The sequence below is a fragment of the Cylas formicarius genome, unplaced genomic scaffold (genome assembly GCF_029955315.1).
Source record: "Cylas formicarius isolate icCylForm1 unplaced genomic scaffold, icCylForm1.1 PGA_scaffold_1__22_contigs__length_36826433, whole genome shotgun sequence".
NCBI lineage: Eukaryota > Metazoa > Arthropoda > Insecta > Coleoptera > Brentidae > Cylas > Cylas formicarius.
Window position 1 is genome coordinate 20,483,365 of NW_026844264.1, and position 15,335 is coordinate 20,498,699.

At 33.4% G+C, this 15,335-nt stretch overlaps 1 protein-coding gene across 3 annotated transcripts in view; it reads right to left on the bottom strand.

The window, feature by feature from the left end:
• The window catches only part of LOC132696071 (eukaryotic translation initiation factor 4 gamma 1), a 32,216-nt gene that overhangs the window by 1,251 nt on the left and 15,630 nt on the right, over positions 1 to 15,335 (bottom strand). For all 3 annotated transcript variants that reach the window (XM_060660640.1, XM_060660637.1, XM_060660638.1), the window contains 16 exons: positions 8,003 to 8,363; positions 7,599 to 7,909; positions 6,785 to 6,918; positions 6,630 to 6,725; positions 6,415 to 6,571; positions 5,154 to 5,392; positions 4,941 to 5,078; positions 4,795 to 4,879; positions 4,025 to 4,536; positions 3,774 to 3,927; positions 3,038 to 3,371; positions 2,794 to 2,981; positions 791 to 1,011; positions 599 to 730; positions 331 to 544; positions 35 to 142 (listed from right to left, as the gene is read on the bottom strand). In XM_060660640.1, the coding sequence (XP_060516623.1) occupies positions 35 to 142; positions 331 to 544; positions 599 to 730; positions 791 to 1,011; positions 2,794 to 2,981; positions 3,038 to 3,371; positions 3,774 to 3,927; positions 4,025 to 4,536; positions 4,795 to 4,879; positions 4,941 to 5,078; positions 5,154 to 5,392; positions 6,415 to 6,571; positions 6,630 to 6,725; positions 6,785 to 6,918; positions 7,599 to 7,909; positions 8,003 to 8,363 (3,384 nt within the window). The remainder of the gene's footprint in view (positions 1 to 34; positions 143 to 330; positions 545 to 598; positions 731 to 790; positions 1,012 to 2,793; positions 2,982 to 3,037; positions 3,372 to 3,773; positions 3,928 to 4,024; positions 4,537 to 4,794; positions 4,880 to 4,940; positions 5,079 to 5,153; positions 5,393 to 6,414; positions 6,572 to 6,629; positions 6,726 to 6,784; positions 6,919 to 7,598; positions 7,910 to 8,002; positions 8,364 to 15,335) is intronic.

Consider the following 15,335-nt stretch of genomic DNA (forward strand, 5'->3'; position numbering starts at 1 on the left):
TTTTGATAACTATCTCTTAAAGATTGTTATTTACCTTTGCCTCCCTGTTCAGCAGGATCATCACTACCTTCCCACAGTATAAAACTTTCTTGGCAGAAAGTGCTCTCTTCATAGAGTTTATCACATATTGATAGAAGCAATCCTGAAAAAAAGAAATCATAAGCAGTGCTTTAGGAAGTTGGAATAAGAGGAGAAAACATTTTGCTTAATATAGGAAATTACTACAACCTGATTTCCACAGTTTGAAATAATCGAAATAATCACTTATTCCATTACTTCACTATCTGACTATAAACCAATGTAATAAAAATTTGCAGGAACCCCTCCTACCTTGAGGATACTCCAGTTTTCTAACCAATTCCTGAAGAGCATAAAGACATTGGAGCTCCAAATTTGAATTATTATCTACATATTTATGAATAAGTTTGGTATGCCTCTGGAGTACATCCGCGACCAGCTTATTTTTTTGTATTGAATTCTCAAAAATGGCGGTGGCCAACACCCGTATGAACTTGTTCTCTTTGACTCGTTCACCTACGTTCGCCTAAAAATTATACTTGTACACAAAATATTCATTATGGGCGTAATCAACATTTACAGATATCCAATTCACGATATCGTCGAAGCACGTTCCATTCTGAAGGAACTCCGACAATTTGCTACGAATTTGTTCATAGGTTAATTCGCAATGTCCCACGGGTGAATCGCCTCCCACTAGGAATTCCAAATTCTACCGGACAACTTAACAGTTAATCTATGTTCTAACCAGAGTGTAATGGGGTTTACTTACATTGTTTTTAACAAACAAGGGCACTTCTGAACTTGGAATAAAATCAGACAACTGCAGGTTTGACTTCTGCCATATATGCTGTAAGAAGTTTGGACCTTTTTCGCATATCACTAAATCAAAAAGCGGCTTCAAAATGTTTGCGGCTTTGTTATTATCTATGACGACTTTTAATACGGTATGCATTCTTGTGAATGGAAGAACTTGCTGGTAGACCAAATGAACTGAAAAAAAAAAGGAATTTAATAATTAGATTGGGATTTACACTCTATCAACTTGCAGGGTCAGGGCCATCACAATCTGTTTAACGCATATCTATATGATCATCTATATAACCCACTTACTAGTAATTAGGATAAGCCTAAGGTCTGTAGACCATTAACAAAAAGAGGTATGTTTCTATTTCATCGCGCTATGTCAGATAATGTGAATGCAAAATTCCTTGAATTTATTGATGTTCTAGAACAAAATTCTAAAAAAACATTGTGCGTTCTGACTGGGTGACCAACATCTCTTGGTTTGATGCTAAACCAATACGTGGCCAATCTCCAGTTTTTGAGCGAACTGAACAGACCAGAACAGTTATTTAGAAAAGTGGAGAGTATAAAAAATTTAAAATTCAATATAAAAGTGCCATTCATGAAGCTAAAATTACAATCTGAGAAATACTGCAAATAAGTCCTCAAATGTCATGTAATCTGCCACATAAATATGCATTCTGGAGAAACAAAGCACAATGATATGAAAGATAACATATGGGCTGAAAAATTTAACGTCTATTTTTCCAACATCAAAGAAAATAATTGACAAAATACCTTCCCAACAAATGGAGCCTACTGGACTTATACACGATTCTGAGGTCTACTGGACTTACACGCTAATATGATTTGTCTGCTACAGAATCCCCATTTTTCAAGAATTCTTTTTTGTATAGATTAGGGACACTATTAACAAATTAAAAAATAAAACCAGCTTGGATATTTTTGGTTTAAGCGTAAAATGGATATATTAGCCCACTCTTTTAAAAAATTTAGGAAGGAAAAAAATGCTAAATTGGAAATACTAGACCTTGTATCCTATATTCTTGATTGAACTAATAAATTAGAATTTATAGGTGCTTTGTTTTATGATTTCAGTAGGTTGTTTGATTGTGTTTCACATGATAGCCTACTGCACTTAGCTTCTACAGCTTTTCAAAAGGAAGTGTAGATTTACTCGGATCATATCTAAAAAAACAGAGTTCAGGTGGTTAGGGCAGATGGAGTGTCGTCAACAATAGATTCCGTATGATTTATGACATGTAAAATGCAAATGTAAGTTATTTTAGTACTTTAGTGATGCACAGGTGGCTATGACACCATCATACAGAAGAGAACCAACTTCTGCGCGTGCCCCTAAGTTTCACAAACTACATTAAGATAATACACTGACTCGCAGAATGTGATACAGTTCGGGCCTACGCAACCAGAATGAAATCAAATTCTTTGTGGTCCAAACAACCAATTTGAAACGAGGAACAGCTACCAGCCGGAATAATCTAATTCTAAATATCAACGTTTTTCTTCTAGAAGGTTTAAAATTCGATTTTTACCCATACCACTTATTAAACTAGTAGGTGTGCTACTCGCAACTTTGATGAGTTGAATCACAAGAAAAACCATAGAATACAGAGAGTAAGTTCCAATTTCATATAAAGGTTTGACGTCACAGCAAACTTTGCAATTAAAGCGCCAATTTAGTGTCAATCGACCAGATCTTTAGGTGGGTTAAGAAAATATCCAGCTTCCATTCTAAAAAACTAGCAAGCGGGAGGAATAGAAATACACGTACGTAAACAGATTTTTTTACTTTCAATGGAGTAAGGAGGACAAACACAAAGTGTCAAAAAATAAATGTAATACTGGAACTTATTCATAGAACTATGGAATCTCTTCTCAGATTTTATTCCAATTTTAATTTTATTTGCCACAGGCCGAGAGTTGGAAAAATCCAGTTATAATACTCGCCTATATTTTCAGCATTGTATGTCCAAATTTTTGGAATATCAATTTCTAAATCTTCACCTAATGCCAAAAATTCTTCCAGACCAGAACAAAAATCATCCAGTGATAATTTACCAGAAGTTATTAATGTAGCAAATAATTCGCCGGTCTTTAACCTATCTTTTTGTGATTTTTCAGTGATATGATTGTAACTAAAAAAGAAACAAAAAATCAAATTCTATCAAATAACAATGTCTACTCTACCCACCTTTCAAAAACTACATTACTATATTTTGATGAGGGAATGGTAGCTATCTCTTGGAAGTATTCATCAGCTGTACAATAACTGTTCAGATACTCGTTAAGCGAATCATGTATCCTTCGCAGTATCTGGTCCCAATCTGCAGCCGGAATTGGAGCGGGTGTGGAAGGTTTTGAAGGCGCCAGAGTAGGAGGTGTATGGCTGGGCCTCAATGCAGCCGTATTTTCAGTTCGATGTTGGGAACCCGATCTGGAGCCTCGGCCATCATATGACGTCTTGTAAGAGTTCCTTTCCAAACTTGGACCTTTCGAAGTATAAGGATCTTTATTGCTCCTTTGATCTAGAAATTCAATTTTCACGGTTATGGTTTAATAATTAAACGCAACCGACAATAGATTTTTCTTAAAATAAATTTCGCGCATCACCTCAAGACAGTGTCGTTTTATTGCACTGGAATGAATTAAATAAACATCAAATTAATTCAGGAAGTTTTTTTGAGAACCTTTTCATCTCTATCAAGGTGCAGTAGCAAGCCCCTTGCAAAAATGTTAAGGGGATAAAATGTGGGGAGGCTACTATCAAACCCCATTCATCGAATAAATCCTCATGGTGTTAGCGAATCCACCCCGTCTTCATTAATTTAGCATATAAGTAACACCAACAACCCATGATGTGGTTTATTGGTTGACTTATTTATGCAATCAATCATTTGCAAGCAATTATAGGGCAAAAAAATACTTACTAATGGGCCGCCTCTCAGGATCAATATTCTCTAACGCAGTATACAGATTCAAGTTGGTTGGCAATGTCGCTTGAGATTGATTTTTAGAACCCATAGCACCTTTGCTCCAGGTTGCAAACGACTGACTTGAGCCAAGGGGTTCATCAGATTGAGGCTGTGTGAAAAGATCAAATTATACTAAGTTCCAGGCTCAATAATGAGAAAATCGGGAAAACAAAATATATAATAGTAAAAATGCATGTGCAACATACTATTTTGTTCTTGAGTTTCTCCATCTGAATTGTGTAAGACTGGCGATTGTTTCGGGATGAAACAGAATTCCACCCATCTTCTGAAGGGTTTTTCCGGGACGCCGTTTGTCTGGGTCCACCACCGCTTGAACTTCTATCATCCTTCCTGGGTATATTTGCATTCATCACTTGAATATTAAATTGCTCATTTTCAGCTTCTTTTTGTATTTGGTCGATTGTCTTCGGATTACTGTCGCCCCTTCGGGATACCCAATTGGAATCCCTAAGCTCAATCACATCCTGCAACATGAATCGGATCCTGCTGCTGACTTTCTGCTGTCGGTTATCGACTATTTTCTTCATTTCATCGAATATACTTTTCATATCCACTTTCTTGCTTTCAAGCTCTTTACCAATGGTGGTAAGAAGTTTGCAGAGACATTCCAAACTCTCTTCATCATTGTTGTCTAGCAGAGTTTGGAGGCAACGTTTCATGATGTTTGTAGTTAACATTTGTTGTTTAAACAATTCGCCTTAAACAAAGATTATTTAATAAAAAATATTTATGAACCTTTTTCTCTTATTAACAATTCACTCAATTATCTGGTGCGTAAATTACTGACTTTAGAAAAATTTTTGATCAGATATTATCTGAATAATTTTCTGATTTTGTGCATCAGACATTTGCAAATACAAGCAAAAAATTTACTACAAAAATATGATCACCGAGATATGAAAAAATCTTAACTTGAACATTTTGTTTTGTTAAAAAGTAGTTTTTATATACCTACCTATGAATCTAATAGTGCCAACAGATTTCATTCTTAACCTCCTGTCATATTCTTCCAAGTCAAAGGTCAATTCCTTTTTCTTCTCCTAAAAAAAAAAAATTGGATAAATCGACAAATTACATAATAATTAAAATGAATAGTCTTACTGGGTCTGTACATTCATCAATAATTTTAACTCGGTTAGCCCTCTCTGTTTCATCTATTGATTGTTTTTCAAATTCTTTTTGGCATCTGGTAATAAGCAAAGTCTTGAAAGTCCCTTTCTTATCTTCACTGCCCGAAACCTGTCACAGCCAAATATGCAGGATATAAATATGCACAACACAAAATAATTGGCAAAAAATTAACCTGCAACTTACCGACATAATCTGGAGTTCATTGCACATTCTCGCATAGGCGACCGAAAAATTAGGCTCGTCAATAGCTTTATCAAAAACAAGATCGATAACGCGGTTCAGTTTTTCCTTTGTGTCGATCTCTAACGCTCTAACTTGAGCTACTAGGGTATCGAATTTCTGTGGCGTTAGTTTGTTCAAAACTGAACGTACCTTTTTATATAGCTTCTCGGTTTTCTTCTCATCTTCCGAAATTTCTTCACCTTAAGAACATCAAGATATTATTTGTAGTGCACAAACAAGAACAATGAATTAAGTCAAGAAAATAAATCAGATCTGCGTTATCTTCAAAAGCTTCAGAGCACTACTTTCATCTTTAATTTTAAAGTCATCATATAAGTTATAAACAAAACATATTTAAAATATTTTTTCTTTTGTTATATTTGTTTGATATTGGTGTTTGGTAAATATTATGAAAAACTTAGCATTTTATTGTGTTTTAGAACCAGAAATAACTATATTAATCTAAACCCCATTGCATGAATATGTACAGATAGAAGAAAAATTTAATCGCAGTCAAATAAAGATTTTAAAGGAAGGAAGCGACATGTTACCGAATTTTCACGGTACCTCAGAACAAACGCTTGCTGCCTCATAGACAGTACATTTAAACAAATAAATATTAAACAAAAACCAAAAATGTTTGCAATTAAACTTTTTTCTTAAAACTCTCTCATCTGTATTAACTTCTTATAATACCAAAAAAAAAACCCAATACATTAAGTAATACATACAAGTAAAATAACAGTATAAATAAATTGAACAAATAGAAAAATATATATGAATTAAATGTTTTAAAACATTCAATGTTAATTATTATTTATTTTCAAAAGATGCTATTCATGCAACCTAGGTTTTGTTACAAGACATATAGGGGTAATTCACAGTGGATAGCAGGTTAGACGTTAACTTTAGAAACTAAAAGATGGAATATTTTTATAATATTCATATAATATTGACGCGATTTTTCAAAAATTTAACACATTTAGCAGAAACTTGATTTTATTTCCTATTGCTAATCCTTACTATTTAGGTAAAACTACAGAAACTTGGAGAAAAGCAAAGAGTAATAAGGACCAAGTCAGGTCATAATTTTTCTGAGATAATTTAGCAAATCATATCAATAATAAACTAACTAGCTATAATACCCAAATGTAACAAATTCATAATTATAACCCGCCAGTAATGGTGAATCACCCTATATATATTACTAATGTATACATACTCTTAGCAAACCGGGTTGGTTTCCAAGCATTTTCAGTTTCATGCAATTTCACATCGCCTTTAAGCGATATTGAAACTTTTGGTGTGGGTTTTGCCGATTTATCATTACCACTACGACTACCCATCTTAGATTGACTATTTCTCTGTTTTGGTAATACCTGTAACACCATACCATTTAAAACCGTTATCATTTTTTAAACAGTAAGCAACACTTACCCCTCTCTGAGACCCAGATTTCGATCCATAATTTTGAAAGGGTGGTGTCGTAAAATCTGTTCTGCCCCCCATAGACATTCTCCCATCGATAGGTCTCTGAAATGAAGGGATACCATAAAGTAACAAAACGAAATCATACAACCGAAACCACTTACACTTCTCTCATCCGCGAGTACGACATCTGGTATATTACCAGGTTTTATTTTACTGGCTGGGAAATTCTGCAGGGCTAAAAGAAAATCTCTTTCATACACCTTTTTGCCGTCACGACATGCAGGACTCCACTGCCCTAAAAAAATTCAGCTTATGTGAAAATCAAAAATGAAAAATCAGTCTTTAAAATTAAATTTCAACAAAACTTCAGATAAAGAATTAACATCAGATGAATCAGATCACTACTTTCATCGTCAACAACAAAATATCATCATCTTATTAAGATAGCCAAATTGGCTTTAGTTAAACCAAAGGTGGTTACATCCAAAGGAGACCCAACAATACTGCCACATATAAAATTTACTAAATACATAAATAAGGAATTTAGATATTAATTTAATTGATAACAATCACGACTCCATTAATTAAATAAATATATTCAAGAAAAACAATATTACGGCACTCTATAGCAATGTGTGCTATCCTATACTTACATTAATATATTACTAACTAGTTTTGAAAAGTTTTATGTTTAAACTTATTAAAAACATTTTTCTAAAATATGGTTTTACTCTGTGTAATTTGTAAATAAACGATTTAAATGCCTGAAATCGCTTTGATCAAATATACATTGCCAAACATTGTATTCCCAAACTGTATGCAAGATAGTTTTTTCAACTTTTTATTTTTATGTGATAGGGCGGAACGGGGAGGTCCCATGAGGCCTATTGATAGTAAATACCGCGTGCCGTCTTAGAGTTAACCAATGATGTCTAGCCTTCCATTGGATATAATATTACTGTAAGTCACACACACCTTCACGATAAGGTAGTTGCGGTTTGACATCATTGTAGTTGTTTTTGTTGATGTTGGCGTCGTTTTTCGCAAGAACAATCTTATCATTGGAAAAGTAGCCCCGGTCAGTCTCATCCTGAGTATTGTTTATTTGCATTATCGTTTTCGGAGTTTCTTTTATGATGCTTGTCACATCAAATTGCGGTTTCGCTTGTTTTGGTAACGCCGGTGCTGGTACCACCGCCCCCACTTCTGGAGGGGGCGGCATATTGTTCACGACCACTGGCTCAGGTTTTATCACATTATCGTTCTCTTCCGCGCCTTTACGATCACTGGAAATAACAATATTATTTAAAATTTAAAGAAAACGTTCCTCCTCAAAATAAAAATAGTATCTAATATCACAAAAGTAGTTAATAGCACACCTTGAAGAGCTAACTTTAGTATCTTCATTTTCGGCCACGGGCGATGGCTCCGGAGGTATCTGCGTTTGGGACGTTATCGTGTTGGCGTTAACGATGTCACTTTGACTAGAAATCACTACATTTGCGTTCACCTCGTTTTTGGAACCATTGTCGTTGAATGCGTCCATATCCGTACCCTCCTTGTTAGCCCCCTTCAAATTCAGTTCTGACTTCTTGTTCGATTTGTTATTGGCTTTAGGTGGCTGAGGCGGCGGCACTTGAACCGATGGCGGTTGTTTTGCTTGCTGCTGCTGCTGATGGTTGGCAGAAGGTTGGCTTGAATTTTGCTTTGAATGCCTTTGTTCATTCTTCTTGTATTTACCTGCAGTAGGAGAAAATTAATTATAATACATCTCTTATGCCTTCTAATATATAACAATGTTTTTAAGTACATATATCTTTTTGTTTTATTTTTAATTTTCTTAATTTGAAACTGGGTAAAATGTTTTCCCAAACTGTTTAACTTTGAATTTTTGAAAACTACTTGCTAACGTCACAGTCTCACAGTCTACTCAGAGGGAGAGACCGAATCCTACCTGTGGACAAATAAATAAAACAAATATATTTTTAATGCTCTTTAGTTTTTTTTATCAATGTCGCTTTTTTCCAATACGCCTTCTTCGTATTTTTTTATTAAATAAATTGAACGTCCATTATGCGAAAAAGGGCACTGCTAGACACTAAGTAATACATGCGTGCTTTACATTTGTGGAGTATTGTTTGCGTTGTCTAGTACTGAGAAAAAAAAAAAGAAAAATAGTTCCATAACGAAAAAATACATATTTTTTTACCATCCGATCTACCACTGACAGTGACATTGCCTCAATTATTTTTATTTTATATGCAGTAAATGAAACGAAACAATTTTCGGCTTTAAAACGTTAATAAAAATTTAAAACGTGTGTAGGAATTAAAAAAAAAATAGTTATGTGCTACGTTTCTTGTTATGGTACCATCGGTCATCGGTTCACGGCTATTATTTTCGTCATAAAATTGATTAGTTGCTTTTATACAGGGTGTTATTTATTTGATATTGCACAGAGTGATTTCTTTAGTATTTTTAAGGCAAAAAGTTGTTCACGCCTGGTCTAAAATATTTCGTTTTTTGTTTGTTTTTTGTACATAATTTTATACACAATTTCGATTTCTGAACGAAAATTAGTACCTGAATATTTTTTATTATGATAAATTTTGAATTTGTTCTTTGTTTTGCTCTTACCTCTAGAGGCGCTATTTAGATGGATTTGTATGACTTTGTATTATATTTTTAATTTAAAAACGATTGAACATACTTTAAAAATCATTAATAACTGCCATGACCGTGGTGATGAATTCGCAAGTAAACCCAGAATTTTGAATTTTGACCATGTACCGAAATTACTATTCGGAAACCGTAACAAAACAATCACTGCGCATAAGCGAGATCGTTTGTTTTTTCCCAGTCGAAAAACCGTCACCGAACAATAACGTTCATGCGCAGTGATTAAAAGCGGTCCCACCATTACCATCATCGAACGATCATTTTTCTGTACTAAACAAAATTGGGATCATTTTGTTAAAGTTTTGAAAAGTAAAGCTGTAAAAAAAAGTACAAAATATTAAACAGGAAAAGACCCACTTCGTTGTTAGTTTTGTTTTTTTCATTAATTCAGCGCGACAGATCAATTTTCTCCAGCGTTCTATAAGTCAAACTGTACCCTTTAGCAAAATCAAAAACCTCAAAGTTTCTGTTTTTTTTAGTTCTGTTAGCTTTTTTAATTTAAATGCAACCACTTTTCTCCAGCATTCTCAATATATCCGAATACTAATACTAATAGGTATACAGTCAACACCTCCAAACATAAAATAAGATACTAACACTTTTTTTTTAAATTAAAGAACAAAATATATTGGAACTATTGTGTTAACCAGTTGAAATATATATACAATTATGAAAATATCCGGTCTATTCAGAGTATTTGTTTCCTTTATACAAAGGCTCATTGAAGCCTGGCTTACTGCAACAAAACTATTACTACCAGTAATTTTCTGGCAGCTTCCTGATGCATAAAACCTTAATTTGGCTGGTAAATGTCAAAAAAATGCAATCATAAATACTTAAATTTAACTGATGTTTTATGTTCTGTATGAATATATCGTTTAGTTGCAAAATGATGTCTTATTAGTTTATAAAACATAGCTTTGTGGTTACTGTTTGGCCGATAATCGAGACACACAAAGTTTGACAAATTGATGGTCGGAAATCGCAAAACGATCTTGAATTCCTGGGAACGTTCATTTCAACATACGACTTTACTTACAGGAAACCACGCCCACTTCCCAGGCAAGTTCCCCTCCAAAAAAAAAATCAACAATTTTTATACCTCCGCGTATCCGAAAGAGAAATTAACGATGGGATCCTCCTCCTACATACACTTTGGTGGCCAAAGGAAAAAAACGCATTTGACCCTCATTAATATCAAACGAGTTCGCTCCGCATAGGTAACACTGGAACAGTAACTAGTGTAAAATTGATTCCTCTAAAACGGCTATAACACTTTTGAATATTGAACGTCCCTTCTTATTATTTCTTGATGTTAGTCTTATCAATCTATCTTCTATGTTCTACGTTCGTATGTTAGTCCTATCGGGGTAATTCTGTATCTACTGTTCTGTTAAGAAAGGAACGTAATATGCAAGTATCTGAATATTATTCTCAGTGTCTAGGAGTTGAACTTGAACTTTTTGTTATTATTTTCAACTCATTTTATGCAACCATAAGGCTAAATTTTGTTCTACTTTCTTTATTTTGTTGTGAAATAATAAAAATAATAGTTATTATTATTATTTTATAGTTAGAACTTAAAAATGTGAAGATTTGTATAATTAGACGAATAAACCAGAAAAAACTGTTAAACGTAACTTGTAATTTGTAAGAAAATGGACATTGCCGTTTCCAATAATCCAAATAATAGCAATTTCTATCTATAACACCACTTTAAACTAATAGTAAAAAAAATTCCATACCTAAAACTGCTTTTAGTGTGGGGACTGGTCAATTGACCACTTCTTAAATGACTGGTCAAATTCGATCAAAATGTTTTTAATAATATCTTGCAATGATAGAGTGTTATTTTTTTTGATATGATGGTTGGCGAGATTCGGGAAATCCCAATAAAAATATCGACCCCATTTAGTTCACGAACGACGCGAGGGTGACGTAACACACAATATAAATAAATATAAATTTAATTGTATTTTTAAAATTATTTCAGTCAATTGACACAAAAAAATTACCGGTCAATTCGACAACCCTAACTGTTTTGCCTTTATAAAACTCATCTAAACTTCCGATTGCGGCTTCAATAATACAATAACACGATAAGCCTTGTTATTCTTAATTTTGTTTTCTAAATTCAAGAAATATTTCAAGCAAAATTACGCAACAAGGGTCTATTTACTGTTTACCGAACCAGACACTGATTACATTTGTAATAATGGCCGTCATAATTTATATGTGTAATATATAAAATGGAATTAATTTATGCAGCAACTTTTTAGCGCATCCCTTACTTTCTAGGTTTACATCCTTTAGACGAAAGATGACCTCTGATGTACCAACTAGATACCAACATCGGCACCAACTTCCAAAATACCAATTTTTGTTGCAGAATAATCGAGCAGTTACTGTTTATTTACTAAAGTAAACATCTAGCATTTGTTTTTTTAAACTTAATGATATGAATCGGTTATGTTCATCACCTGACACCATTCTTTGCACGTTTGTACGTATCAAAGCCATATTTACGATCAATTTCTTATGAACTGTTTTACAATTAAAAACAAAGTTTAAGTTCGACGTATGTACAGTAATTCAAGTAAATTTAGAATTTTGCATGGAATAGCCCATTTAAACTTTCGAAGTGGTTATGACTTTCATCTGGTAACAATATGACCGTGAAAATATTTTTAAAGTGACCGCCACAGCCTCCTATGGCAGCAGTCAAAAACAATTTAAAGAAAATATATTAACAATTTTACTCAAACTCCTTACAAATAGAGAAATGCTCTAATTTTATTAGTCGTTAGTAGGTAGTCATTACTTAAATGTGGGAACTACATGATATTTAGACGCCGAGACGCTGTTAGGTGAACTGTCAAGCATTTGACCATGAAAAACAAATAACTGTCAACATTTTTTATAATAAGATTTCAAAAAAGATGATATTCAACCAAATCTATAAAACAAAAACTAGCTCATACTAAAAACCAGGATTTTATCAATTAATCAAATGTATTTTTTCTCGTATCAACAGCCAACAACCAAAACAAATGTTGTAAATCAAACGCCATGATTACAAAAAACTTGGTCGCACAAGATGGAGCTTAAAATAAAGGTAAAAAAGTATAGTTAGAAAAAATATATAAAAAAATTCATTAAAAACATATTACAAAAGGAAAGAATAGATACCGGCAGGTCATAACAACATTTCATTTTTAAAAAAAGCGGCAAAAATATAATCAAATTCTACACTTCTCAAAAAATTGAAATATGCGGAAAAACATTCATACTCAATTGGAAAACTACTACAGATTTATAAGGGAAATCTGAAGCACCTAAATAATGAATGAGATTTGTGCTTAAGACTTTCCCTTCAGGTATTTTTTGCGTTCAAGGAAAGAGAAAGAGAACTAAAAAAAGCATCCATTGAGCTGTGACTGTTTATGTAAGTTGTTGGAATTGCTTTTCCAATTTGGTCAGCATTTTTCAGAAAAACTAAAACTAAGCCCGAAATGTTAATTGCATAAAAACGGGGATGATTAGAAAGAAAAGATAGGAAAAAAAAAAACGCTTCCAAAAATTCAATACAAAATACATCTTGCACTCGCACTAGTTTCTTCAGCCAAGGCCAAACAATCCCCAGCTCCAATGTTACCAATTTTCATAAAATTGGATAATGAAATAAATATTTATTAATAGATCATATATTAACAACTGTTGTCAAACTTTTAATTTCCGAAATAGCACATTTCTTTTTCATATTTTACATACGCACCTACCCACCTGTATTAATAATTTTGGTTTTTTGAAAACTTGCATTTGGAAATCCTTTATAACCAAATTTGTGTAGATACCCATGGGAAAATTAAAAACTGTAGTAACAAAAATAATGGCTTTTACGTAGAAATTATTTTTGTGCAATTCTCCCTAATTGAGAACCATTTAAATTTTTTAACGACGAAAGTTAAATTTAAATTAAACATATTTGCGGTTAAAAATTACTTTCTTATTTATATTTACTTTTCAACAAATAGCTTTGTTCAAGTTAACTTGGTGCAATCCGCTATATACCCGTTTTTATTAAAATACAAAAAAATTGCTTGCATATTCAATCAGAAACGTGAAACCCCAGATTCTGGTAAAAAAATTAGTTGCAAAATAAAAATGGATTGTCATCTTATGCCATATCATTGCCAAATAAGTCCGGCAAAACAAATCATATGTGACCTATTATGTAAGTGGGACAATAGCGTATTGAAAAAGTGGGCAACATTTACCCCTTGAAGAGGTAACCGTAGTCCATTGCGTCTCATTTTCCATAATGCCTTTTCGCAAGTACCCCAAGTTTCTATTCCTGGATGTGACAGTGCGTACGTGGGCGCGCGCACCCAAAGAGGTCCCTTAAACGGTATGTTTGTGTGATGACACGTGAATCGTAGAAATTAAAGGTACCCAAATATAATATCAGAAAATAAATGAACTACGGTTTAGAAATCACAATAACGATCACAGTCACTTGAGCATACGGTACAAGATTTGGTGGCCAATTTAAAGTTTCATGGTATAACGATAATGAACCGACACTAGGCAATACCGATTTTTAATTTAAAAATTTGGAATTATATCCGATACGGTCGCGTAAACTGGTACACAGCCAAAACTAACACCATCTAGCCCGCAAGGAGCTATTTGCTAAGGCACAGGCAAACGAACTAATGGATATATTGTCCAGAACAACGAAGAACTTCGAACCACGTTGCGTACGACCCATGTGGTCGACGCTTATTAAGAAACTGTCTGCCATCTTAGAACGTCATCGTACATTTTCGCTTCGTAGCCGAACTCGCCCGACACTTAAAAGTGCAATTTCCAGAAGGCCAATTGCAAGGGAATCGAAAGTAGAGAAACGGGGCAATGCGACAGATAATTAGCCTATCTTATCTGTTACTCTTACCTCTCTTATAGATATATTATTTATTTGTGGGAAAAATTATATCCTGTTGACAAAATTAATTTAATATTTAACTCAGAGTTGTTTTCGAATCCTATACCTTATAAATTATACACATTAAAATTTCGATCTAATTATAGGAAGCTCCAAAAATAACACGATGAATAGAATTACAACCCAAAAATATTCAGTCTGTTGCGTCGTAACACTGGTTGTTGGTACTAAAATTACTGGTCCTATATCACTTAAAATCTTGTATACAGCATGTCCTGATTGTCACAACGCAATGATAAAATATGTGGACAAAAAATCTCTCGGTTTTGGTGGTGGATAGTAATTGTAGTGGGAGACGTTTTTGGGACTTGGGTGGCTTGAATTAGGCAGTTTTGCAGATACTTGAAAAAGTCATAGAAAAAACATATTTGACTATTTACGTTTTTTTTGATGATCGAATGATTTTCCGGGTGAGGTAGTATATGGAAATGGTGGACATTTCCAATATTGTTGAAGTGTACTTCATATTACGGATACCACTGGACTGGAAAACTCCGGACCCACGTCTATAAAAACTCTTTTTTACATTTTTTAACACAAAGCCTCCCTCTATATAAATCCTGTATAAACTACAAAAAAATGTTTTCTAAAATATTGCTATTATTACCATTATTTATTATAAATTAGTTCTCTGAAAGGCTCACATCTGCTTTAGTTTTTTTATTACGTTGAATGCTTTGAAGAGACCATGATGGACTTCAATTTCTTGGCTTTTATGGTTGAAATAAATAAGCGGAATTTAAGTCCACGCACAAAGCAAGATCTATCCAATTACACCGTCGTATTTTGAATAATTGTCACTTGTTACGGTGTGGATTACGGTAATCATTGAGTGAAATGATTTATAAGACACTACAAACGATGCTGCTAAAAGTATATTCCATTCACAAAAGAGGACATTTTTCGATGGTTTTATAATGTATGGAGGTTATCTATCACTTTCGCATTTCTGGACCAATTTTTGATAAGACTATAGACTATAGAAAATTTTGAAAATTTTACATTTAATTTTACATACCTCATATGTC